The sequence below is a fragment of the Rissa tridactyla genome, chromosome 4 (genome assembly GCF_028500815.1).
Source record: "Rissa tridactyla isolate bRisTri1 chromosome 4, bRisTri1.patW.cur.20221130, whole genome shotgun sequence".
NCBI classification, from domain to species: Eukaryota; Metazoa; Chordata; class Aves; order Charadriiformes; family Laridae; genus Rissa; species Rissa tridactyla.
Window position 1 is genome coordinate 44,266,533 of NC_071469.1, and position 27,227 is coordinate 44,293,759.

General features: G+C 41.9%; 1 protein-coding gene across 1 annotated transcript; it reads left to right on the plus strand.

Moving 5' to 3' along the window:
• The first annotated feature begins 189 nt into the window (after positions 1-189).
• On the plus strand, positions 190-26,354 carry LOC128908788 (cytosolic phospholipase A2 epsilon-like). Its single transcript, XM_054199625.1, has 20 exons — positions 190-315; positions 1,919-1,991; positions 10,009-10,145; positions 10,458-10,589; positions 11,848-11,888; positions 12,847-12,889; positions 13,484-13,547; positions 15,013-15,173; positions 15,366-15,458; positions 16,115-16,152; positions 16,837-16,993; positions 17,476-17,612; positions 18,580-18,802; positions 20,023-20,137; positions 20,744-20,881; positions 21,566-21,673; positions 22,780-22,971; positions 23,444-23,610; positions 24,955-25,138; positions 26,007-26,354. Exons 1-20 carry the CDS (start codon positions 289-291, stop codon positions 26,243-26,245), a joined length of 2,469 nt encoding a protein of 822 aa, XP_054055600.1. The 5' UTR covers positions 190-288; the 3' UTR covers positions 26,246-26,354.
• The last annotated feature ends 873 nt before the right edge of the window (positions 26,355-27,227 follow it).

The window sequence follows — 27,227 nt, forward strand, 5'->3', positions numbered from 1 at the left end:
CAGCTGCAAAGACCATCCTTCTGCAGTGCCAGAGCCTGGGTGTCTGCGCCTCGGTGTAGGTGTGCAGCAGGCACTCACCTCCCAGGCAGTGAGGAGGAGGAGGAGGAGGAGGAGGAGTTGGGGATTGCTCAAGCAGTGGTGCAGGGCGAGGCGGCACTGAGTCAGGCCCTAACACACTTGCCTGCCTGCTCCCGGCAGCTTAAAGCAGGAGAAGCTGCCTGGCGGAGATTCCACCGTACCCATCTGCTGCCACATTTCGCACCTGGCTCGGAGGCAGGAAAGATCACAATGGGGCTGTTCTACAGCAAGAGCCAGGTAAGAAAAGGAGGGAGGACGCTCTGCCGTGAGCTGAGCTGTGCAGGCAGCCTCTTGGTGGCAGAGGGGACTTGCTGTGGGAGGTGGTGTTCCGCCTCCTGTATCTTCAGCTCTGAGATGTCTTCAGCACCAAGGCTGTGAGCAAAGCAGGGTTTCTGCCTGGGTTTTTGCCTACTTTGCCTTTTGGCCTTCAGGAATGCAAGGAATTTAATGCTGCAGTAATTTAACTATTTTGAAAATCCCCAATTAAAAAGGAGATCTTTTTGTACATTGCTGCTGTCCTTCACTTCCATCCAACTGGGCTAGGCAAAACAAGACACTGAGGAAAACTATGGAGGTATCAGTAACGTCTAGGAGTGCCTGGGGAAAGCCAGGAAACTAGTATTACATGAGGTGTTAAATATAGCTCTCAAACATTGTGGGAGTTTTTGGGCATAAGGGAATAAATGGTGACACGTTGTTATATGTTGATCTATGTATTCATTGCCATGATTTCCCTGTTCTATAGGTAGTGTGCATGAACTGTCTCTTACATGTCTTGTTGCATCACTACATAGTTTTGCTCTTTCTTTTTTGCTGCTGTTGGTTTTTGGTTTTTTCTGTTTGTGGTTTTAAGTTTGGGTTTTTTTGAGGTTTTTTGGTTAGTTTTGGTGTGTTTTCTGGAACTTTTTTTTTTTGCCATTCAGAGCATAAAACATGCAGTTTTTCCTCTATTTATTCCTTTAAAAAAGACAATTATCTAGGGAACAAGGCACCTCACCTTCTGGCCCTATACTTTTGATTAAGTACCATATGTTTGTCTGATTCTTGCTTAGGACAGGAGAAGATGACAAAATCAAACCAGTTTCTTGGCAGGTTTGTTGAAAGTCTTTTGATAACCACTTAAGCTTAGGTGGTTTCCCAAGATTTCCATTGATACTTTCCTGTGAATTTTGCTTAAAGGAAGATTGGATCAGCTGAATTATTCAGAGAGAAATAATTACAGAGGTGTTGCTTTCACTCCTCCCCTTTTGAGCAGTTTGGGATAGGTCTCTGGAACACAATTTTGTGGTCCTCATTGTCTGAGAGCCAGCACTGCTCTACGTCAAACGTAACAATGGAGTTATACAGCTATAAACTAGATGATGAGCAACATCGTTACATCATGATATCGTTACTAATTCCTGCCCTGCTAGATTGTCTGCTGTTTGTTGTGAAATATAGTGGATATATATGGCATTCTTTGAATTTACACAGGCCAAGATGTGTGTCAGATATATTAATAACACAGCAAGGCCCACTGTCATACATATCTCTGTGACCGGGTTGTAAGCGTCAGACACTTCAAGTTGAGGGTTACCACAAGTTTCTTCAGAATGGAAAATAGAGGACATCAGAGGTTTGGTTTGTGATTAAATGTTTATTTTGGGTATCCGGCCACACCTGGCTGCAAACCTTCTGGAAAGAAGGAGAAGATAATGCACAAGGAAGAACCTAATTTCAGAAATGTTTTGGATGGATTCAATTTTTGAATTGAAATACATACTTCAATGCTACTTCTGACTCTGCCTCTGTTCTTTCTCTCTGCATGCTCATCCCACACATTTTGTATGCTGTTCAACAGACAGAACCCTCTCCATGCAACTTGCTCACTGTAAAAATCATACGGATGAAAAACGCCAGGAAAGCAGACTTGTGTGAGTATCTTTTCTATACCCTTGGAGCATCCACATGCTTGTAAAACTCCGAATATAACCGAGTGTCACAAACACTATAGAGTATTTATAAAAGGAGAGAGAGTAGATGTGTGACTGTGGTATGCTGAAGATGAGGTAGCATAGTTAGAAAACATTATTTATTCTTATATCTTTGTCAGTGCACTGCTGAAGTCTAGCCACCAGTTGTAGTTCAGAAGATGTTTGCACAGAATGCGTAAAATATTTCCATCTGAATCTGCAAAGAAAGCTTTTTTTATTCACAGGGAAGGCTGAAACAAGAAGTTTAGATGGGGCACTTCTTTCTGTGGTTGCTTCTTACAATAATGTCCATGCCGTACATCCCTGGGTCTATCACAGAATATTTTATGTGAGGTCAGGACTGCTTACTTGTCATCTTTCATGGACTGTCAAATTTGATTCAGCCATAGGAACAGCCATGTTTCAAAACTTAGTTGAGGGCCCACACTGTTAGCTTTTTCTTTTCTTAATTATTTTTACAAAATTTCCCGGAATGATAGTTATGTAAAAGCCTATTAATGCTCCATAAATATCCGAACTACAAAGCACTAGGAAAAAAAGCTGTGAATGACAATCACCTCCAATCTGAGGAGGTGGCTGGTTATCTTGCATTTATTCATTTATACAAATAAAAGATTTGAATCCAGAAAGCTTCTATAGGAACCAGACCAACCTAAATTTGTTCAGTTAAAGTGATGCAAGACAGATTTTTGTTTGGGCCTTTTCAAAGTGATTTGCTTTGAGTTCTGTTATAGTTTCTATAGAGAGCAAAGGTGTATGAAGAAGAATTTCTCACTCTGATTTTTATTGACAAGAAGTAAGAAGCTTTGTTGTTGCCAAATATACGGGGAAGAAGGATCTGTATGAACCTTCCCACTGGACTACTTTAAAGTGCAGAAACGAGATTTGAAGCTCAGTTATAGGCTGGAGAGAAATCCCTTGCTACAGCTAAAACCTATTTGAAGGTACAAATGTGCACTCTGAACTGAAAGAAAGAGGTGTGGAAAACTCACAGCCCTCAGATATCTCCCCACATAATCATGTCCTGTTAAACCACCTCCGTGATAATGACCTTACCAAACTTCCTCTCCACCTTTCTCTCATCTAGATCAATGCTTTTTATTTTTGTCTTGAAACTATTTTTGTTGTGAAGGAAGTTTCCTACGTTTTGATGCTGCCCTTTGCAATACTAAAAAGTTTCTAGGGCAAGGGATGGTTAGAGAAATGCTCAGGCATTTCTGCTTCCCAGTCCAAGACACGTCCCACCAGCCTGTAAAGGGCTTAAAGGAGCAGTTTGAATGACAGGTGTTTTCAGAGCATGGCACAGGGTCTGGAGCAGCAGAAAAGCCACAGCACGGGCTTTCCAGGCTGAGGCTGTTCTACCTTACACTGTGAAGCATATACTGGATGTTGCCTGCAAAACAGAATGTCAGACATCCACCGCCAACATTACCAAGCTATCATCTGTTTGAAAGGGAAGTATCAGTCAAAATATTGAGGGGGGAAAAAAATTGCACAAATAAACCAAAAACAATGCTTGCAAAAGGTGAATGTTTTGCTTCTTGGTTACTTCCACTGTGTGGGAAAAGAAAATCCTACTAGTCATGGCACTGCCTTGCTTATGCTTAATTGTTGAATCTGATTTTGATTGACAGCTGCTTACTTCCAGTAACATTAGATTTTGCTGAGTGTAAAATTGGTCAGTTGCATTTATCAGAAAGACCTGCTTTTAAACCATTTCAGAATGTAGTTTTCTATGCAGACAGACTTGTAGAAGCCACATATTTCAATGACATGCCCTTTATCATATAAAATAAACCTGTATTTCAAATGTTTTAATAAAATAATTTAACCTCTGGTTAAGCTCACTGGCAATGTAAAAGCTAGTGTAAATTTCATGTTGGTAACTCTATGTGACTTTCACTGAGAAGCAGCAAAATGGGAGGCTTAAGATAAAAAAGGCACCACGTACAAAATTTTGCTGGTTTTTGTGTAAAACTGGGGGGATATTGTTGAGTTGTTTCAGTCATCTTTACAGTTCCCTAGACAGTAGCTTGTCACAGCCTTAGGAAACCCAGAAGCACGTGGACTCCATCACCAGCGATATAGACTTCTTTACAGTATCATTTTCCTAAGAGTGATTTTTTTTTTTTCTTATTCTTTGTTTTCCTAGCTCTGTTTTTATCACTTTCTTTTTTCGTCTAAACTTTTCTAGATAAACAAGTTGGCAAGTGTCACCTATTTCTCAGTCATCTTATAGATTTTTTTTAAGATTTTAAATCAGTTCCTTCTGTCTCTCACCAGTTGTGCCCATCCTTTTGTTTCTGATGTGAATCCCATTTTATTTCCTCCTCTCAAGATCCCTTCTTGCACTAGGTTTCTGTAGAGTTTTTGGATCACTTTGTTTAATACTCATCTAGTGTTTAGAAGGTCTTCCAACCTGGTGCCACAGGTTAAATTCATTATTGGTCTATCTGCTCCATTTTCCAGGTAATGGAGATGGGAAAATCAATCCATAAAAATAGATCCTCAAAACCTCACTAACATCTCCCATGGAACAGATAATACAAGACCTTTAATGGAAGTTCAATGCATAAGATTTTCATCTAAGACAATTTAAGTTGTTTCATTCTGCTTTTTAAACCCTGAATCTTTTTAATGCACCCTTGCGCTGTCTCTTCTTCCCACTGATCCATCAGTGTGTAGATTGTAATATTAATTTCCACTTGTGCATTGATGCATAGCTGATATCACTGATACCACCTGTGAATTTAGTGCCTTGTTTGTGTTCTCCAGATTCCCCCTTCCCACTGAGTACACCCACGTCCCAGTCAGCCTCACTGGGGCTCTCGATATTCCTGGACTTGTGAACACTTGCCAGTTCCCAGATTTGGGTGTGTGTCCCATCTGCATCCTGACTCCATAATGGGGTGAGACTTGGATGTGCACCAATCCAACCCACCCTTAAAAACAGGGCTTTCTCTGTAAAGAATTTCAAATTTCAAGCTCAGCCTCTCACAATCCTTGGGCAACCACTATAGCTCCAGAACACAGGGAAGGGCATGTCTTTGCAGTGTGTCGTTCAGCTTCGGAACTCCCCATGGCAGGAGATAACAGATGCCAAAGGTTTACGTGGGTTCTAGGCAGAGACTGGACAAGTTCATAGAAGAAAAATCCAGTGAAATTGTGAGGGCTGAGAGAGCATTATATGATGTTTGCCGCCTTATACTCCTCCTTAGACACCCACCACCAAATTCTTCTCTGGTCCATCCCTAACAAGATCAAAAATACTTCCCCCCAAAAAAAGACAAAGGGACTAAAGAAAAAGATACTGGAGAGAAACAAAATCATTAAGTGGAGTAAACAAATGAAAAATAAAAGAAAACAGAGTGTTGAGGGTTAAACAAAAAGGTGAAAATATGCAACTAGATGGGGATGCAGAGCTGAGCAATTTTAATCCATCATTCCCTGCTTCCTGAAAACATCCAAGACTCCTCAGTGGACACTGCCTGTGGGTCCCGGGATAAATGAACCTTGACTGGTGTAGCATTAAAAATATTCCTCAGCATTTTTTTACTAAGCAAATGATATTTTTTGAAGATTTTATGGTGGTGTTTTTTTTTTTTAAATTAGGCTTGTTAATTTTTGGAAACATCCAAGTTTTGGACTTTTTTACATAAGGCTTACGTTATTTTTGGTACAAAGTTTTATAAAATTATTAAGTATGTTTTTTATTTTTATCAAAACCCATATTTTATGGCATTGCAGTAGCAGTTCTGCCGTGTACGAGATTGATTCATGAAAAGGCCCTTGAGATCCTGAAAAGAAATATAGCTAGTGAAATACATTATTGTTCAAGGAACTATGGTCCAATACGATACTTACTGCAGGAACCCACAGACTTCCTCCGGTGTTTTGTTCCTGCACTGTTGTTATTGTTTCATTGTTATTTATTACTTACTTCACCATTTAAGCAGTTGCAATTACGTACCAACAGCCTATTGTTCTGGGTGCTGCTTGAAATCTCATTATAAAATAAGAGGATGTGGACTGATAAAGCCCAATGAGGGAGAAAACGGGGGGAAAAATAGTAAGGTTATTTAGCAACATCTCAGCAAAGGGATATTTTAAGGAGGTATGTAAATGAGAGTAGTGATACTGTTTTAGGGATACTTGTAGGGTCCTTCACCCTATATGAAGGGCAGGGTGTGAGAAAGGGTGAAAGCTTTTTGTTGAAGTTTAGCAATTAGGAGATTAATGTTGAATGCTCCCTGGAGGCAGAAACTGATCTCCCAGGACTGAATGAATTCTGATAGTCCGACTGTGAAGGGCCTTGAGAAGGAAGGTGCTTACTTTTACAGAAGTAACACACCTTCTTATTTAAAAAAGAATATAAAAAGGCCCAATGACCTAAATTGACTAATATTCTGCACTCTAGAAAACAGCAATGCCTGCCTGTCCACCCACCCACAGCCAGATCTCTGCTCAGCTCCACAGTGTGGGAGGAAGATGAAAAATGCTTTCCTCCGCTGGTGGTGACAGTTTATATTTTGTGACATGGATGGGCCCAAGTGAGGGGAGACATGATACGAGAAGATGATCTGGGCAAACTCTGTGTGAGACCACATTTGTGGTTTGCATCCCTTCAGCACAACAAGAAAAACAGTCATGAAAAAATGTACCCCCTAGAAATAGCCTCAATGTGAGCACTTAAAGGTAGTCCAAGAGGAGGAGGATGTCCAGGTTCCTGCCCAGGTTACGAACGGGCTGGAAGTTGTGTCTGTTAGCATCCAAACAGGAGGTAGAATTAAAATTAAAAGTTTGTGGTTTAGCCCTGTTGGAATTTGAGCTGTCTATGAGGCAGGTGAGATTTTAGCTCCAGCCAGAACAGCTGGTGCCTTGCTCTTGTCTGGGATGCAGCACGGTGCCGGGGCTGCGGTGTTTCTGAGCATGGGTCATGCTGCAGTAATGCTTTCTAATGGTAAAGCGCAATTAAGATCCAGTCCTGCTGCTATCCTGGAAGATAATTAGAAACTTAGTGTAATAACTGGACGAAGAGACCGTGCTGTCATAAACACCTGCTGCCACACCTGCTTTTTGGCAGGATATTGCCCCATAGTGATACCACGGCTGCCACCCCGAGCACGTTTGATGGCTGCTCACGTGTCGTGGTTGAGGGGAGGGACACAGCGACCGCTGCTGTGAGGCTCTGCTGTGCATATCATGTGGGAGCATAATCACCATAGTTAGGTGGTGGTTAGGCTTACGTACCCGGATAATGACGATTTGCTGGCACGTGGCTGGCAGTGGGAGCCGTGTATGTGGAGAGGCACTTGATAGAAGGCAATGGGGTATTGCGGCGTGACCAACCAGCTTGGGCACAGAATGCGCTGTGGAGTTCCAGTTCTCACATCTGCTTGTGCCTGGAGCTGGTCAGGCAGAATATGGGCCTGAAGTATTCCACATGTTTCAAAAAGGATCCTGAGTTTTGTAAGTGCCTCCCTCATAACAGCCGGAAAATAGTTCATGAACAAGCAGTAATTAGGTTTCAGAGGACACGTCTGAAGTACAAAAGGCCTCATCAAACACATTTTGCAGATGGGAAGGCAGAAGCATGCTTGTTTAGTGGCTGTGTGAGAAGTCCCCCAGAGAAAGTTGGAGATCTAAATGAGAAGCCAGGGCTCTGCTGTTTGACAAGCCGTTATTTCTTAAAGATGTAAAATTCAGTGCAGCAGCAGATGGTGATCAATTACGGGGGGGGGGGAGGGGGAAGGTGGACTGTTGAAATAATACTTTTTCTTCACAACAGACATAATCAGAGCATTTATTGCTATTTGGGAGATGTCGATGAAATAAACTTCAGCTCACTCACAGATTTATGGACTCGGGTCCTTCTGATCCTCCTCCAAGCAGGGTCAAGAGCTGACAGCAGTCTACTTGTATCAGTCTGGACTTCCCAAAAGCTAATAAAGATTTTCATATGGACATTTCCTGTGTGCATACAGAAGTCTGGGAGCTATTAGGACTATTAGAAGCTCAGGTGATTTCTATGTGTTCTGATATTTTTATAGGATTTATATATCTTTGTACATACCACAACTACCTTCATCAGTCAAAGCTACTCTTTTTTCGTTCAGAGTTACTCAAACAAAGATGACATAAGTCTCAGGGGAGTCAGGGGAAAAAAAAAATACTGGCTTTGTTAATACTTCAGTTACACATGGAGTGAAATAAAGGCCCAAGTCAATTATTCTGTGTTTTCCAAAGTCAGGTCTACTGGTAAAACTAAGTGGGACAAGACTTAAGTCTATTCAGATGAAGGTGTGTCTGCTGTGCAACGGCAGGAATGCTTGAGTAGGTGGTGCTACAAATAGAGGAAATATAATACTAATGATGGGATTGGCATTTATGGGCAATAGTCCCCCATGCTATCTTTGGCACTTGTGCAGGTTGTCATCCCTAACTGACAGATAGTGTTCTGTAGGGTGATCATCCCTGACTTTTGGGTGTGGGGTCACAGTATTGTTAACCTCATGATTCACATTTGCCTTTTATTTCCTCATAATGATGACAAAACGTATTTGCAGGCAGATTATTCTGACCTCAGAATGAAAGTGCTTGTTGATGATGTAAGCGCTGCAGTCTGCTGCTAACTACTGTTTCATACCGAAGTTTTGGCCCTGAACATCCCTCACCTACAACAGAACTCATGTGGGAAGTCAAACTTTACAGCTGGCCTCTTCAGCTGAGAGAGGACAGCAAAACCACTAAAGCTGCCCTCCCTACATCTGGAAACATTGAAATTCATAGGCGAATTTTATGACCTGAGCACACCTCTAATTGAAACATCAAAGTGATGCAATCTTGTGCAGAGAAGCAATGTCAACTCGTGCTGTGCTGTGAAGCACAGACAAGCTTTCACCTGCACACCAAATGTTGCAAATACCTTTACCACTCTGACTGAGGCACAGAGATGCAGATGAAAGTAGTGAAATTCAGCAATATTTTTTATAGAGCTTTACTGGCAAAAACTCTGCCTCAGGACAGCTGCTTCCCAAAACAAATGTTACGCCATCAATCTGTTCAACTTCAATGCTTTTCTTATATGTGCTCATTTTAATCCATTTCAGAGAGGACTAAACGCAATTCATCTCCACATTTAATATTTTTTTTTAATTTTTTCTTAATTTTTTTTTCTTGAAAAGCTCTGTTGTTGAGCTCTGTGGTGTACATGTGTTTTCCCTTTAACTTTCCAAAAGGGAAGAAAGCAGACTGAGATCAGGTGCCTTGGTGGAAGACCTGCCTTCTGTGACAGCAATGGGGCTTCATGGCAACCTTCAGTGCAACAAGCTCTTGCCTGCACCGTGTTGGCAGCCAGACATGCTAGAGAAAAGAAAGCTGCTCCGGAAAGTATCCAAGACAGAACTTACAGCCAGAGCTACCCCAGAAACGTTAAGGCATGTTCATGCCTATCTGTGGAAGCCCAGTATGTAGGAGCTGGGCTCTGTCTGTCTGTCAGTCCCTGTCACAGCTGCTAACGTTGTCTGCTTCATGCTCCCGACAGGCAGCTGAACCATCCACGGCACCCAGCCCTGTGAGGCTGCGGTGTGTGTGCGTGCCCCTGTGCATGTGGGTGGCTCTTCAGAATTAAAACCTTTGAAGTCTGACATAAACAGACAGTTTGGTTATGTACCTCTTTGAAAAGGAGTACAATGTAACTGTATATTTTGAATGTTTGTTGTTTTTCTAGCAATTAAAAGAAGTAGTTCTCAAGAAGAGCAAACTGCCAGGCTTTCACAAGAGTAAAGCAAGCTGGTTGTCTAGCACTAGCTTGATGGTACCTTAGTTAGCATCCTGGCCTGTGTTCTGCATATTATCCTGTGTACAGAGCTTAAAAATTCATACCGTGCAACACCTTATGGGATACTTGATGTGTTTCATTGGTCCGTTGCTTTCACGCTTTCCCTCTCTTCAACAGTAACCCAGTCTGATTGCTATGTGAGCCTGAGCCTGCCAACAGCTTCAGTGCAGCAGTTCCGCACCAAGACAGTCCAGAACAACAAGAACCCGACATGGAATGAGACCTTCCACTTCACGATTCAGAGCCAGGTTAAGGTAGGAGCGCAGCTGTCCCCACTAGGTATTCTTAGCAGATATCAAACCTACCATACGGCCCTTCCACTCTGGGGGTCTTTCTGAGTCCCCTTATGAAGCATTCTCACACTCTTCCTGTAGCTATTTAGCTTTCGATGGTTGGATACGACTGTATCTGCCTGCATAGTCAATAGAGTCTGTAGAGAGCAACTGCAAAATTTCTGTTTTTTCATTCTTGAACTTCTTTCACAAATCCCTTCAGCTAAATTTAAATATCTGTAGCATGCTATATTTATTGAACCTTAGATGATTATTTTTTTTTCTTTCTCACAGAACATTCTGGAGCTAAAAGTTTGTGATGAGGACAACGTAACTCAAGATGACCATCTCCTTACTGTTTTCTTTGATGTCTCTAAAATCCAGCTTGGAGAAAACATTCAGCTATGTTTCCAGCTGAATCCACAGGTATGGATAAAATTCAAGGACAAAGCTAAGGAGATGTGGTTAGGTGAGGCTCAGTTTCTCTTTCATGTGCCCCATGTACAAGCCTTTCTTACTGTCCACCTAGGCACCTGAATACACCCATCTGTTTCAGGGGTTGATGCCCAGTGTTGCTTCTGCAATTACGGCAGATTTCGCGTGCTGCTTCTACAGATAGAGTTGGCCAATGTCATTGGACTTGATTGTCTGGTTGCTGTCCCTGATGTCAAAATATCAGCTGCCCAATAGTCTTGGGCGTCCCTTTGCAGTTGAAGCTGGTGGTTCTGAGCTGTGTGTTATGTTAGGCTAAAATAAAAGAAGTGATCCGCAGTCATAAATCGCAAACGCGGTGTGGCCTTCAGCTTATTTGGAAAATGAACATAATACCTGCATAACTGAACTATTTAAAAAAGTGAATTTTTCAGCAGGTCTTGATTTCATATGGTTGAGGCAACCTTATACTGAACTTTTAAGGGCAGTGTTTAGGCCTAGAAATCCTTGAGTGAGCGCTGATTTGATTTGATACCTGTTTTGGAAAGGCTGTCTCTCCATGCTGTGTTTTCCTTAGTGCTCACACTAGAAGGGTGACAAGATAATGGAAGTTGCAGCAAAACCTGCAAAGGAGGAAGGAAATCTCAGGGGGAGGTAATTACAAAAGGCAAAGATGAAGTCTTGAGCATGTAACAAGTCTGTGTGTGCAGGCTCCACCAAACGGAAGTACACCCTCCAGAACACCCTGGGCTTCATATGCCCAAGTGTGCCACCATGTTAGTGTGCCACCAGGCCCATCTGCACAGGCTGTAGGTGAAGGCTGGGAGAGGGGCAGGATGATTTGGATACACCAGAGAAATCCAGCCTCTCTCGTGCTGAGGATCAGTGGGGACTGTGAGAGCTTGTGGGAGGGGAAAGGAAAGGGGAATTGCAGGTGGGCTGTGAAACCGGGGCGGTGGGAACCTATGACTGCAGAAAGGGGGAGCAACTGCCAAGAGGCCCTGCAGTATGTATTACATTTGTCCTGAAAGGTCTAAACTAGGAGTCTGCTGAAGTAGTGGATATGACATTAGAAGTATGTGATACTGGAAGTATAACAGATGCAACTTGAAGAAAATTAAATCTGTTGCATGTGCAGTAAAAAAAGGTAGACACTGGCTTATCGAGACCTCTGAAGAGCACAGATTCCTGTAGACTATCTCTCTTCATAGGAGGACCAACCTGCAGTGATTGCCTTCACTCTCTTTTTCAGGGAAAAGAGGAGCTGGAGGTTGAATTCACAATGGAGAGCAGGTGCGTAACGTCAAATGGGTGATCAACAGAAATGTAAGCCAGAGACAAAATGTTACTGACACAAAACATCAGTTTACACTTGCAGCCCCCTAACACTGTCACCATCCGAGTAAAGTAGCGGGGAACTATGGGTGTTCAGGAAATGCCTGTGTAGGGCATTTAATGCAGAAGGGGTGCATGGCAGTGCATGATGTGTGTTCACCTACACCAGGCATCCAGACACACCGAGAAGTGAGCACAGATGCCGATGGGAGTGTGGAGACGTCCCTGATGGCTGCTGCCCACCAGGCTGCAAGGGGCATTCTGCACAGGAGGAAGTTTTAAGTTTCAAGCCCCTCTTGCTCCTTACAGTGGGATCACAGGTGTTCACCTTGTCATAAGAATGCGGGGAAAATGATACTTAGAATTTGTTTTAGTTGTGGGAATAGATCAAAAAAGGTTTTTTGTGTTTTTGTCCTGACTGTACAGTCAATGAAGAGAAAGGGCATGTAAATCAGTCCTAGTACTGCTGTTGATTTCTACGGTAAATGATAATATTTTTTTCCTTTTTTGTTATGGCATGTTGCATGAATTTACCAGCTTTTCAGCTCTGATCCCCTAGGTTTGAACTGAGCAATACAGGGCAATAGTGTAATTGTGCCATCCCTGTATAATTTGCTTCAGTGTGTCAGAAATTGATCCTGTCTGATACAGTGAGGGGCTCCTCCTCAGCAGATCTCCATAAATAGTTTAAAGTTCAGACTCAAGCCTGTGAGATATAATTGGATTGAATGTCCAGCTGGAACTTCTGATGCTGTTTTCCCATGCTGTCTGTCCAAAGATGGACTATTAAAGATAACCATAATGCAATAATGATTAAATAAGAGTTTAAAAAGAAAAAAACAACACAAAAAACCAAAGCAAACAGAAAAAAGAGAGTGCTGGTTTTGAGTTGATTGTTTTCCATTTTGTCTTTTAGTCCGGATCCTCCTGAAAACATTGTTACTAATGGAGTTTTAGTGGTAATTTTTATTTCATAATCCTTTCCCTGCCATATAGCAATGCTTATTGCAAGGTTAGCATTAAAGGTATGGGGCGGTTGCTCCATATGGTGCCACAAAGGCATCGGCCGAGAGGCAAGCTGAAGCGGGTGTCAGCATTGGCTTTCCCAAACGGTCCCTGCTAGTGACTCACGCTGGGGGAGGCTGCAGCTCCGAAAGCTGTGAGCTGCCGCCAGCACTTGCCTCTGCCCGAACCGAGCTGGGCTCAGGCAGACGATGTCCCTCCGTCTGCCCGGGGAGAGCTGGGCTGAGCACCCAGCCCAGGGACCCTTCTCCTGCGGCCAGTCCTCCCCCTGGTCCTTGTGGGGCTGCTCCTTCAGGTGGAACCGAGCAGATCCCTTCTCTTTCCTCATCTCGACATGACCTGTTATTTCCCATGCGGAAGCCCAATGCTACCTCTCTAGAGCGGGTAGGAGGGTTACAGGCTGGCACCACCTCTCCCCTGAAATACATGCCCCTAGCCCCCTGCCCCCCGCGCATACCCAAGGGACTGGCCGAGGCAGAGCTCTGCTGACAGTGAATGCCTTTTCCTCTTTCCCTGGTTGTCTCTTACAGTCCCGTGAAGTTTCCTGTTTGGAGGTGCAGGTGAATGGCGGGAGGATGAGGAAGGACAGTACAGGTGAGCCTTTCGCTGACTTATGGAGCAAACCTGGGTGACACTTTATGGCAAAAGCACACAGTGTTTTACACTTGAACAACCTGGTTTAAAGTTATTTAAGACAAAAATCTCACTGATGCCAGTGACTGGTGTAAGGGGCTGTAGTTCATCAAAAATATACATACTGCTAGACAATGTAGTGTGATGAGCGTGAGGTCTGGTTTCCCTACAAAATACTTTCCTCTATAACAGCATCTTGTCAGATGCTTGTAATGTTCCAACGTATTTGTGCAGGAAATTGAATATTTTTGAGCTAACTCCTGTTGTTTCTGGATTCAGAGACAAAGAAAATGGGCGGAATGAGGACTCGGATTCTTCTATCAGTTTAACTTCTTAAAATTTCTTTCGGCATAACAATATAAAACATGCCACTAGGTGAAACACAAGACACATAGTATATTACCAAAGACATTTGTTGCACATTTTAAGCCGTGCATCACTACCCTGTCAAGTCCATGCTTGTGGACCTCTGTATCTCCTATGCAATTTTTCAAACATCTCACTCTGACATCTCCTGATAGCCCCCATCCGGCAAACTGCTTAAGCACATGGATGATCCAGTTGAGCTTAGTTGTCACAGTGAAGAAGTTTGCTAGATGTAGCTGAAAATTCTTGAGTGGGATAATTCTTTTGAAGACTGATATATACCTTTGGGTCTGTGGATTTACAGAGTATATTTCACCTTGAACCTGGCTTGATTCCATTCTATATAAAGACCATTTTTCAATTACTTGAAGACACATATCTGAGGCTTATTATATGAAGGCCAAAATCCACCAGACATTATTTTCATAAGTGCTAGAAATTATTTCAAAAGAAATGTTGCAGGTTGAAGTAAAGGGAAACATGACAGAGGGACTGAGATTTTACTGGTTCTAGAGAGAACTGTACCCTCCTACACAAAAGCCCAGCTTCTCCCCAAAATCTGAAATTTTCAAAATACCTTATTATGCCAGAATAGTATTTTAGTACCACATACTGTCTTATCATAGAATCATAGGGTTGGAGGGGACCTCTGGAGATCATCTAGTCCAACCCCCCTGCCAGAGCAGGGTCACCTTAGAGCAGGTTGCACAGGAACGTGTCCAGGAGGGTATAGCTGAGGTACTTGGAAAATTTCAGATTTTCAGGAGAAAGTACTTTTTTCTGCCAAAAAGTACTTTTATGAGCTGTGAATCATGTGATAAATAGAGCAGTAGTCTCAACAATCACAGTACATTGTGCAATGGTACTATAGCAATAGTTATTATACGGCACATTCTGTACCCGAGCTCTGAAGCTGAAACCCAAAGGGTCACATAAGTCACTGTTTATTTATCCTGTAATTTGGGTATCAAATGATGTCATTACTTAAGGAAAACATACATTACTGTGCAAATTATCCACATTTTTTGGAGAACTTCAGTTTGAAACCCCTTTGCTTCAGAGAGAAAGTTTGCGTTAACTGTGGACGGGTCGTACGAAGGAACACAGACCCACACACTGAGCTCCTGCCTCTGCCCGACCTCCCCGGCCAGGTTCCACTACATCAAGTATAATCAGTCATCGCTCACTGTGGCTCTACCCCAGCGGAGGCGGCTCAGCAGGGTACGTGATGGCTGCAAATGTGTAGCTGGCTCTTTACTGTGTATTTCTTCAGGGACCTCTAAGACCTGCGTGTGTATGCAGGGAATTGGCAAGTGCATGTGTATAAACGAAGCAGGGGAGACTGCTTTTACCTCTTTTTTTTCCTTTTTTTGTAAATGGTTAACTAATTATTTTTTTTACCTTTTTTTCCAGTCTATATCAAGTCAAAATGAAAGGGATCTGAATGAGTCCGTGACTCTAGCTCTGAACTCGCTTCCTATAGAGGAGAAAATAACAATAGCAGAGGTGAGAACAAGTCTTTCTTAATAAAAACCAGCCCAACACACATTCAGTTTGGGGGGTGATGATTCAGTTCCTGTTAGACATGACATGTGCTACACTGTAAGGTGTGAATGAGAGTCACTCTGCAACTATGCAATATGTAATGTGTCTTTTAATTATGCATGTGGTTCCAGGCATGTCATTCAATCCTGTTCTGAGCTTAAACTAATTTCCTTAGGACATATCTAATATGTTCATCAACATAGTATGCGAGCTAACAGTAATGGATATCACAATTAAGACTTATATTTGTAAAGACTATATATTTGCCTGAAGCAGAAGATAAAGCAGAGAACACCCATATGCCTGTGTTTCAGATGCCCAGCTTTCAATGACCTTCCCAGAAAATGAAGGTCAAACTAGGTGTTCAGCTATGAAAAGCTGAGGGGCCCTAAGCCCCTAGGGGCCACCTAAGCTTGGGTGAACGGCCCACTTCTATTTAACCCAGGCTGTACTGGAGCTCGTTATACCTCTCACAACCCAGACCATTGCTGGCCAGATTCTGCAGCTGCGTTGCTGACTGCAAAGATAGTGGAACTCAGCCCGTAGATGGAGTGGGGGAGGAAGGCGCAGCATTAATGACCTGAGCATGCTTACACTGTTTGTATTGCGATTTTCAGGACAGGACAATTGACTTGTACACAAGGGCAAATGAATGGTAAGTGAGTCTCCAGCAAGACCTGATCCTGTAACTGGGAGACATTTGCACCTACGCAAAGCTCATTTGAAATCAGCAGGGGTCCATGCAGGCCCAGTTGTAAGCAGAGGTGTTGTTCATCTTTGGGTTGCAGGCTTTTGTTTGCCAGGTTTTCCTTTTTCAGCGATGGAGAATTAAATCATGGGGCCCTTTTCCTCCAAGTTTCCAAGCTGTTAGTGCTGCTCGGTAAGGAGATCTCGATTTGTGGGCACTGTTATGCCCACAGATGGAGAGAGCAGCTTCACAAAGAAATCATATTCCTGTATTACACAAACAAAATAACACCAAGGCATGGTAGCTGTTTCCCTAATCAACTGCAGTGCGTGCTGACAGCGGTTATCTAGTTACAGGCACATATGGCAGGCACTACTGAAACATGAAAAATAAATTATATAAGCAAATAAAACCCAAAGTGTATTGGAGGAACCTTGTTACCATACCAGGACAGTATGTCATGTTCTGCTCTGAATTCCCATTTACATTCTTGTTAGCAGCTACAGCAATTAGCAGAGGCCTGTCTGTGGTGTTGCTCTTTCTCATGTATTACATTATACTGTCCACAAACTGGTCTGTAAACACACACAAGCATAGCTGGAGTTGACCACGGTGAATGATACTATAATAATTTTTGTGCCCTGGTCTCAGGACTCAGGGTCTGTGTTTCAGGCCAAGAAACCTAGACGCCCGCCTGGGGTTCGACCTGTGCACCGATGAACAGAATTTCCTGCAAAACCGGAGGAAGGTGGTTGCTGCTGCACTGAAGGATGTTCTTCATCTGGAGGAAGATCTGCAAGATCATGAGGTAACCAGGAAAGGCGTTGCTGGGGAATTTTTCTCTCTCTTTTCCCTCAAGCCTGGAGATGAGGAGTGATTTCTCACCTCCATCCAGGTGAGGAGTGAGGACCTCTGTCGGCAGATCCTTCTCCAGGGCACTGTTTGCAGCCAGGTTCATCTCAGATGGAGAGCTCAAAAGTCTGTCTGGATGAGCAATGTCTCTATTTCCGCTTGTCTTTCAAGTGAATCGTTTGAAGGTGCTTTAAACCAATGAGTTTGGTCTGTGCTTCTTAAAAATCCTTCCTGAAGTGCCAAGATCTTCTAGTATACCCCACAGTGATGTCCAGCAAATTGTACTATTTATAACTCAGAGCAATGTTGCTTTATCTCTTATCTACATATTTTACTAGTGTTTGGATGTGGCTTTTACATGTTTGTCATCTTTTGACACAAATGTGCCTTAATGTCATTTCTCCACCTATGTTTTCTGCCCTTTTTTGTGTTGAACAGGTGCCTATAGTGGCTGTGACCACAGCGGGATGTGGGATAAGAGCACTCACTGCCATGTATGGCAGTATTCTGGGTCTTCAAAAGTTGCGTGTTCTGGATTGCATTTCATATATCAGTGGCTCTTCTGGCACAACATGGTGAGAAGGCATTTTGATACTGTTGTTTGGATCTTGTTGTGTTAAGCAAAACCCACGCTCTGTCTAGGGTTTTAGATCTTGGCGAGTGTAAAAGGGGTCTATTGAGTTATTACTTCCATCTTTGGTCTATGAATGCCAGGGTCACCCATGAAAGGCCTATTGTGCATCATACATTTGGTGTTACTGAAGTAACTTGCCCCTAACCAAAAGAGGAGACTTTATTGGAAGCGCAAACATCCTTAATCCTATGCAAAATGATCCTTTATTGTTATTTACTGTTGGACAGAAGCAGCATAGACAACTGGTATAGCTGCTTGTGTTGGATCCCAGATTTTGGAGTGATTGCCTTTAGACTTGCATTTCTGCTCCAACTAACCTCAAAGAGGAGAGTGACCTAAAGATAAAACAATAAGCGCGCAAAGCTCTGCAAAGTATATCCTCTGAGTTTCAAAAGCGTCTTGAAAAGCAAAAGCATCTTCTTCGTGATCATCCACGAAGACGATCAGAGGGCTGGAGAACCTCTGCTATGAGGACAGGCTGAGAGAGTTGGGGTTGTTCAGCCTGGAGAAGAGAAGGCTCCGAGGAGACCTTATAGCGGCCTTCCAGTACCTAAAGGGGGCCTACAGGAAAGACGGCTCCACTCTTTATCAGGGAGTGGAGCGATAGGATGAGGGGTAATGGTTTTAAACTGAAAGAGGGGAGATTTTGATTAGATATTAGGAAGAAATTCTTTACTGTGAGGGTGGTGAGGCACTGGCACAGGTTGCCCAGAGAAGTTGTGGATGCCCCATCCCTGGAGGTGTTCAATGCCAGGCTGGATGGGGCTTTGAGCAGCCTGGTCTAGTGGGAGGTGTCCCTGCCCATGGCAGGGGGATGGAACTAGTGGATCTTTAAGTTCCCTTCTAACCCGAACCATTCTATGATTCTGTGATTTCTTTCCACTTGCCATCATGCTTCCTGCCTGCAGGACCATGACAAAACTGTATGAAGATGCTGATTGGTCACGTAAGGATCTTGGAGAAATAATTATCGAAGCTCGGAAGCAAGCAGCCAAGTGCAAGATGGGGGCTTTTTGCATGAGAAGCCTGAGGAATTATTACAGAGAGCTGAGCCAAAGGACCCAAGCAGGACATAAAACATCTTTTATTGATCTGTGGGGGCTCATGATTGAATCCATGTTAAATGATGGGGTAACATCTATGTATCTTTCTACTCATAAAGTTGGTGACTTGGTCCTTATGACAATTATGAGAAAGTAAAACCCTAGGAAGAGACACCTGGCCAATAACATTGTACTTGGTATGTAGGCAGAACACCACTTATTTACATTAATAACTTGGAGACATAGCATATGTCTACACTGAAGCCTAAAGTGTGATTGAATGTAACACAGAAATGCTCAGACTAGCTCTAAAGTAACCAGCGTGCTGATTAACTTTGTAGCTGTCCAAGAAATTTTTGAGGTTCTTAGGTGTTTTTTTATGCTTCTGTGCTCTTATGTCTCCACTGCTGCAATATTTACACAAGCTGCAGTCATACCTTGATTGTACTGCAGAGGTACCTCGTGTGTACTTACTGCACTTCGTGATTTACTGATGAGACAGTATATAGATCCTGAGACATCTTAGCTACAGAAACTGTGATTTTGGAGGTGCTTTTTGGCTACTTTGGATTTGATGTCTCAGAACCTCCCATTCCTAATTTTGTTGTAATGACACAAGCAAAACCTTCTATGTAAACTAGCGGACTGATGATCGTTGATGGGAAAAATAGCTGGGAAAAACTTATTTTATTTTAAAATCCTGTAAACATGGTTTATATTTTGCCTAGGTGAATTAGATAAAATGAAATACTCTCATTCCATATCATATTTCACGTTGTACTTCTGCCTCAGTGCTACTTTGCAAAATTTGCTAGAATTTAATGTGGCTGAAGTACACTCAAAATCGCTATTTCATGTGTAAGATAAGTTGTTAGTATTGGACAGCTCAAGGATTTTTCCTCTGTGGATGTTAACTTTCAATACGGTTTTTAAAAAAAATCTTGACTGGAAGGGTCATTAACATGCTGCCTTGAAGAACTCATATGTTTAATAGGCGAAGTATGTGGTAATAGCTGAATTACCCAGATCTGCCCTACTTTTTTGCTTATATTTAGCAATGCAAAGTTAGAATACCACGTGAAGCAATTCATTACTGTCATTGTATATTGAATGTAGAACATGGCTGGTTATCTTAACAACAATTATTCCTGTTCCCATGGTTTTCTTGACCTCTTTTATTCAAGCGCATGGAAGTAAATTTAGGAGGAAGTTCAGGAAAATTATATCCTATATTCAGATGTTATAAGCTGATGTCTTTAGCGAACTGATTATCAGCTAACTGTTGGGCTGTTTTTTTTCCAAATCCAGAAATGCCACCACAGACTTTCTGATCAACGACGGGCAGTGAATCAGGGTCAGAACCCGCTGCCCATCTACCTTGCCCTCAATGTCAAGGATAAAGTTGCCACAAAAGATTTTAGAGGTAATATTTCAAGTCTGGAAAAGAGCTATGTTTTAACCTGGGGAGATACAGCATGGGGATACTGTAAATAATGATGATTTGTTTTAAATTCTCACTCCAAGAGAAGTCCTGTTCAGACAGGTAAAAAGTGTGTACCCACAGGATAGACAGCAATAGTTCAGTATCTTGTCAGATCTCCTGGAATGTAAGTGTGCATATTCAGTCATTATCTTCAGAGTAACAACACAACATAGATCTGTGACACTATCTCAGAAACACTATGAATTCTTAAAGAAAGAAGCTTCAAGTTTGCTTAATGTATGTTTTTCACAGTTGGCTAAAAGGCAATAGAAGTCAACCCATGTTCTAGTCCACTTTCCATGAGAAAACTTCCCACTTGCCAGATGAAAGAAGAATTTAAATTTTCCCTTAACCCTGACATTGTTCTTTCACAAACCTTTAGACAGTGTGATAGCTGGTTCAGTGGTGGCTGTCAGCAGGGTTTGCTCAGGGCACGTGCTAAGCCACCTTGCCTGCAAGGGCTGGTGCCTGAAAGGTTTATTGCACGTCTGGTGACTTGACTGTTGTTAGTAGTGGGGCTAACATTGTTGGGGTGTGTGTTGGCAGAGTGGGTGGAGTTCACGCCCTACGAGGTGGGCTTCCTGAAGTATGGTGCCTTCATTCGTGCGGAGGATTTTGGCAGCGAGTTCTTCATGGGTCGCCTGATGAAGAAGCTCCCCGAGTCCCGGATCTGCTTCATGCAAGGTGACTCACCAGCCTGCAGGAGTGACAAGATTTTAATACAAACACTAATGATTCTGGAAATTAGTCCCCAGAAACCTGTTGTTCTGCATGTGGCAGCAGAGGTACTGTGTCAGTCAGCTGAAATTCAGCATGTCTCCGGAGGCTCTCTCAACTTCCCTTGCTAGAAAAGGTGGTTTTATCATTTGGACTAAGTTAAAATGAAAGTAAATGGACAAATAAGTTGTTATGTACCTTCATGAGTTCTTTTGAAGCATCACCATTTCCCATAGCTTGCAAACACTTTGAAATTTGGAAATCTATGAGACTTTGTGGAAGCTGAAGGAAATGTTAAGAAGAAATAAACAGGGCAAGAAAGAGGGGAATTGAGGAATGAGCTGTCTGAAAATATTTCTTTGTCAAGGAAAAAGGAAATGGAAGTAGGAAAATGACAATGTAAAATTTCTCAAAACAAAAAAAATCCAGGTAAAATATGACGGAAGAGAAAGTACTTTGAAATTTCTTCTGAAATAAGTTTGCCTTCTGAGTCAGCTCTACCACTGAAATAGATGTCTGGACTTATGCAAAAATTGGATAGAAATATGAAAAAGTTAGAGAAGAGTTGTGGAAGGAGCCAGAAGGCAGTTTTTAAAATAACTTCCTCATGTTTACCTCAGCACTACTTATTATACCTCTCCCACTTCCTAGGAATGTGGAGTAGTATCTTTTCCAAAAACCTTTTGGATGCCTGGCATGCAGCTGACAATTCAGAGGACTTCTGGCACAGGTGGACCCAAGACAAAGTGACCGAAATAGGTAAATCTCAAGTACCCTTTGACTGATGGCTTCTTTCCTCCAGGCCCCTCTGATAGGGTAACTGTGCTCAAGTTTCTCATTTTTTGAGTTTTTCTGTCATTCTGATGCTCTCAGCCCTGGGGTATGGGAGGCACCAGGAAAATCAAGTGAATTGATTTGACTGACTAGCCAGTGCTTTGCTTAAATAGTGAGATGATTATTAGAAGGAAAGGCACCATAAGACAGATATTGATGGAAAGCAGATAGGGATGGATACATAAGATAAATGTCAACTATATGTTAGCTAGAGAGAAGCTTGAGTGTTTCCTTTCCAATATCTATTCAGGCTGCACAGAGCATTCCTCCCTCAAAAACTGACTGAACTTCAAGATTTAGTAGAGGTCAAAGGAAGTCAATGTAGTGGAGCTCTGGTACACCAGCTGAGAGAGGCAGCTCCGTACTAAAAGACCGTTCCTTGAAAATACTCATGGGCACCTTCCTGTTAAAACTCAAGCAAAGATGGTGATTTTGTAGTGAACAGACTTGGATTATGTTTTTGAAAAAAAAAATAATCAAACTCTTATGTCTGTGTTTATATAAATAATTTGCAAGTTTGTGTTGAATTCAGCTGGCCACACCCAAACAAAACTGAACAAATTGTTTTTTTAAAAGTAAAAATATTTGCTTTAAAAAGAAAATGTTCAGATTTTTCTGGTCTTTTCAAAATAAGCTTTGAATTTCATATTTAACCTACAAGGAATATAAAAGCAGTAATCACCTCAAATATATAGGTAAAATAATTTTCCCCAGTTTTTGTTTGCTTGGAAAAATGAATTACTTTAATGTGTACCAAAATCATGTTGTTTTATGAGAAAAATGCTTCTTTAGTCAAACATAGCCAACTGGGGTTTAGAAAACAAAAGTAATTTTATATTTTTGTCAATAAATTAACCGGAACTCAAATCAGATCACAGGGAAAAAATAACGCAATGCTGAGAGTTGTGAACACATGATTACTATTCGTACAGAAGAGTCGCTGATCCTTTCTCCTCTTTATGCCTAGCTCTAGCTTCTTCTTAACTGTGGTTATAATTCAATTGCACGTCATTTATGCCATGTGTCTCTAGAGGAACAACCGGACTTGCCTGAGAAACCATATGAGATGGCTACATGCATGTTCACTCCTACAAGTGGCCTCTCCACGACTCTCCGGGACATCCTGACGGACCGCCCTGCTGTCTCCAAGTACCACAACTTCCTGAGGGGCTTCCAGATGCACAACGAGTACATCCAGCAGGAGCATTTCACAAAATGGAAAGGTGTGGACAGCACTCCAGCCTACATGCCTCAGTGGTCATCGGGGAGGACGCAGGGGCTGGGATTTAGCAAGGGGTGTTTGCATGTCCTGAAGAGAAGTGAGTGGGCTTTGTGGTTAGCTGTTAGTACTTGCTAAAAGGAGAGGATGGAGAACAAAGTAACCCCTCACGTCTTTCACTTTCAGTAATACAACTGTTCAGTTTTTGGTAATGAAAGTCCTCACTGGGATGAAAATCACTGGGGTAGGGCTCTGCACATATGGAACACCTGCCTAGGTTTTGGTGCAGTTCATGGGTTTGGAAACACCAACAAAACATGAGTGGAGAGGCTGAGGGGAGCTTTAGGGTTGCTGCATGCTATTCTAAAGCAAAGGGAAAATCCTGGATGGGAGGAAAGCTCGCTTTCCTTTTGCTTTCTAACTTGACAGATATCTTTCTGCAGTTTTCTAATAGCTCTGTATCTTTTACTCTTTAGACACTTTGCTAGACACCTCTCCTAATGACCTGCGAGGCAACTCAGAGCACCTGGAATTGGTGGATGCAGCTTTCTTCTTTGAAACCAGCTGCCCACCCCTTATGAGACCAGAGCGGAAAGTGGACGTCATCATACACTTAAATTACACTGGTGGATCACAGACCTCGGTGAGAAGTCTCAAAACTGTCTTTATTTAGTAATGGCTTTTCCTTTGTGTTCCGCAATTTACAGACAGCTGTCTCTAAAATGTAGAACTTAGTGGAATTTAGTAACGTGGTGTTTCCAAACCTTATAAGAAGAATGGAAATTCCCAGAGGGGAAAATATCTAAGTGCTTCATCAATGAACTACAGAGTGGCACAGTGAAGTTATGATGGTTGAGCTGCAACTTCAATTACAATAATATGTAAGATTTATTAGCCCATATTTTAATACGTGGCTTTCTAGCTGTCCAAGAACAATCTAAGGTGAAGGATTTCTTCATCTTTATTTTTATCTCTTTTAATAAATACAAAGTTCTCCTTAAATAGTGGCCTTGAAGCAAGATAACAAATGCATTTACAATGTTTGCAGAAATCTGGTTTGGTTAAAATGGTTATATAGGTTTTGAAAGTGGTATTCACCATGTAAAAAGACAGACTTAGACTTCCAAATATAGACGTGTAATTGTAGACCTGTCCCTGAAGGGCACTACAGAAAACACAAAGTTCACTGGTTAAGGTTCTGTCATTTTTCAAATGAAAGATACTTTAATGCCGCTCTTACACTGTGATGCCACATGAAAAATATTTGTCTCCACTGCAGCTGAAAAAAGGCATATGTAATAACTTGCACTACATTTCTTTCTTGTACTCTGAAGTGTTTTGGAAATATTTAATTCAAACAAACTGAGGTGGTTCTCCAGAGTTTTGTTAGATAATTAAACAAATTTTGTCATCACAAATGAGCTTTCTGATAAATGCTTTTAGTGCTATATTTTGAGATCTAAAATATCTTAGCTTGAAATCTCATATTATTTCTAGAATTCCAAGTTATAGAAATGTGTAATTTGGTCTCAAAATCCTGCTAAAGTCTACTAAGGTCAACTCACAAGTTATACTGCTATATAAACAATGTGACTGTGAATCTTACTGTCTTGGACCACAAATTTAGTTTTGTTTAGATCTCTTTTTCTGACTTAGTTCTCCTTTAATTAATGATGCTCTATAACATGCTTTGAATTAAGCCGCTCTGTTCCTAAATCATATTCCCATTTCAGAGAAGTGCATTGATACATATTTAGACTCTCTTTGCCGTCTTGACATTAGGTGTTTTCCTGTAAGACTGTTTCCAAATAGCTTCTTGGGCAAGAGAAAAACAGTCCCGGGGGCTGCAGGTGCTCACATTATTGCCGGCTGTCCAGTGCTGTCAGTCTATTTTGTGCAACTTGGCATGAATTACTGGGCTTTGGCAGCAGCCTGATCTTGGGTATCTTTTCCATTCCTTACACTGCTGCTGTTGGGCCATGTCCAGCCCCTGGAGCAGGCTTGCAGATACTTCTCGGAGCAAGGAATTCCGTTTCCCAGCATTGGGCTGAAGGACGATGAGAAGAACCTGAAGGAGTGCTACATGTTCGATGGTGCAGACACCCCGGGAGCTCCTCTGCTGCTTTATTTTCCATTAGTGAATGACACCTTCCAAAGATATGTAGCACCTGGTAAGTTAACAGTACCCAGCTTATTTTATTGACCCAATGAACTTTCTCACTCCCTGGGTGTTTTTGTCTCATCCCAAGACAAAAATTGTTTGTTTGCCTGCTCCTACTAGTGAATACATTGCAAAATGGAATGACACAAACTCTTTGCAAAACCAGGTGAAATCTTGCGCATAATTTTAGTTTTGAGCCTTGGTGCAATTCGGTGAAAGAAGAAACTTGTTCCTCAAGTAAAGGAACGGGAACTAGTTTCTTCTTGTGATCTTTAGCATGTAGAACAAAGCATATTTTTCAGATTATGTATTTTTATGACAGTCAGATCTAGGGGAGAAATACCTATACAGTGTAGAATGGTTCTGTGGAGGGCTACTATGCCTTCTGTTTGGCCTGTTTAGTATGTTGGTTGTATATGCTGGAAAATCAAAGCAATAGTACATAAACTAGTACAGTCACTTTGTCCTTTTGTGCTAGTATTTGAGATGCAGGCTTCGTTTTTGTGATGATTTCCAAGGCTACTAATATTCTGCTTCCTCCTGTTCTTTATATCTCATTATTCCTTTTACCTCTATTACGCATTCTACTCAAGAACCTGCAGGGTAAGTAAGACTTGAGCGTCTGTGACCACATAAAATGACGTGCCATGAGTTGGCCAGTAGAAGGTGCTGGTTGCAATGGAATGATGTTTAGTGACACTATTTTTTTTTAAGTCCAATAGACTTTGTTCAGAAGTAGATTTTTCAGAGATCATAGCACTGCACTTGCCTTCATAGCAATTGCCTCTGTGATGTGTCTAAATTATTCTTGACATAGTCTATCAGAGTACTGTAATTCCCTGGGACTATAAAAACACCCTCCTTTTTTCCCTTGACAGGCATGTCACGTAGTGCTGCTGAAATGGAACAGGGCAAGGTTGATATCTCCAGTTTCTGCTCCCCGTACTCAACAAGGGAGGTCTCGCTGAAAGCAGAAGATTTCAACAAGCTCTTGAAGCTGACTAATTACAACATCATGAACAATGAGAACATGATTCTTCAGGCCTTGCGCATGGCTGTGGCACGGAAGAAACAAGCTGTGAGCCAGCCAGTACCACAAGCACAGTCCTCCTCTTGAACAGCATTTTCCTCTCCCTTACTAAATATTTTCCGTTACAGCACATACGCGATAGCTACTTCACTGTTCTTGGCAAGTGCCATCTCTAAGTAACATTCTCAAAAAAGAAAACCTGAATTATTTGTTTCACACCACATGGTTCAGTTTACTAAGCAGTAGTTGCTTTTTGATCTGGAGTTGTGATATCGCACACAGCCGTCTATGTTGTTAACACCATCTCACGGTGATGCTCAAGAGGTGAAGATTTAGCTGTGTGTGATGGGGAAATAGTTTTAGCGCTCTGTCTCTGCAGTTTCTTATTGTCTTCATGGCTGGTTGCTAGTATTTTTTTTATCTGCAAAATATTCTGGCATTTCTTTGGGACCATTGGTAGCAAATCCATAAAACCCTCTTCAGACACAGAAGGTGGTATCTATGCAGTATCAATTTAAGCCATTTTACTTAGTTTTAATAACTTGAATAAAATGGTGTTCTACCTTTTAAAAGTTTTGTTTCCCAAGTGCTTTTTCGTCATGATCTGTCATGAAATATATATACATATAAAAATATATATGTATATATCTTATGAAGGATATTTGATTTTTCAAACTTGTGGTGGATAACAGATGTATAGATGGGTGGCCTTTTAGTTCTTTGATGACATCTATTCTTACCAATTAAATCAAGCTTATGAATTTGTTTTTTGAAGGACCATTCCACATCTCCTCTCACAATCAACTGTGTACTGTCTCAGATCACGTGTGTGTGCTGCAGTTGTCTCCCTGAAATGCAATTTTGCTTCAGCGTTTTCTGGAGCTTGTTCAATGCAGTGAATTGAAATATTACTGAAACAGATAGCATGTGGGGGGGATTGTAGGATGTATGGTAATTGAACACACAGAATCACACCGGAGAAATGGAGTAAGATACCAATATTCTGTTCACTGTGTCACAGTTGTTAAGCAACCATAAAATGTAAAATACAGCTGCTAGGTATGCTAGT

What these genes read in the sequence shown, in the direction of transcription:
- LOC128908788 (XM_054199625.1), top strand. Translation starts at nt 289, where the DNA reads ATGGGGCTGTTCTACAGCAAGAGCCAG. An exon ending in AGAAAATAACAATAGCAGAG is followed by an intron (nt 15,459 to 16,114) that starts GTGAGAACAAGT and finishes TGCGATTTTCAG; the next exon opens with GACAGGACAATTGACTTGTA. An exon ending in CCAAAGATATGTAGCACCTG is followed by an intron (nt 25,139 to 26,006) that starts GTAAGTTAACAG and finishes TTCCCTTGACAG; the next exon opens with GCATGTCACGTAGTGCTGCT.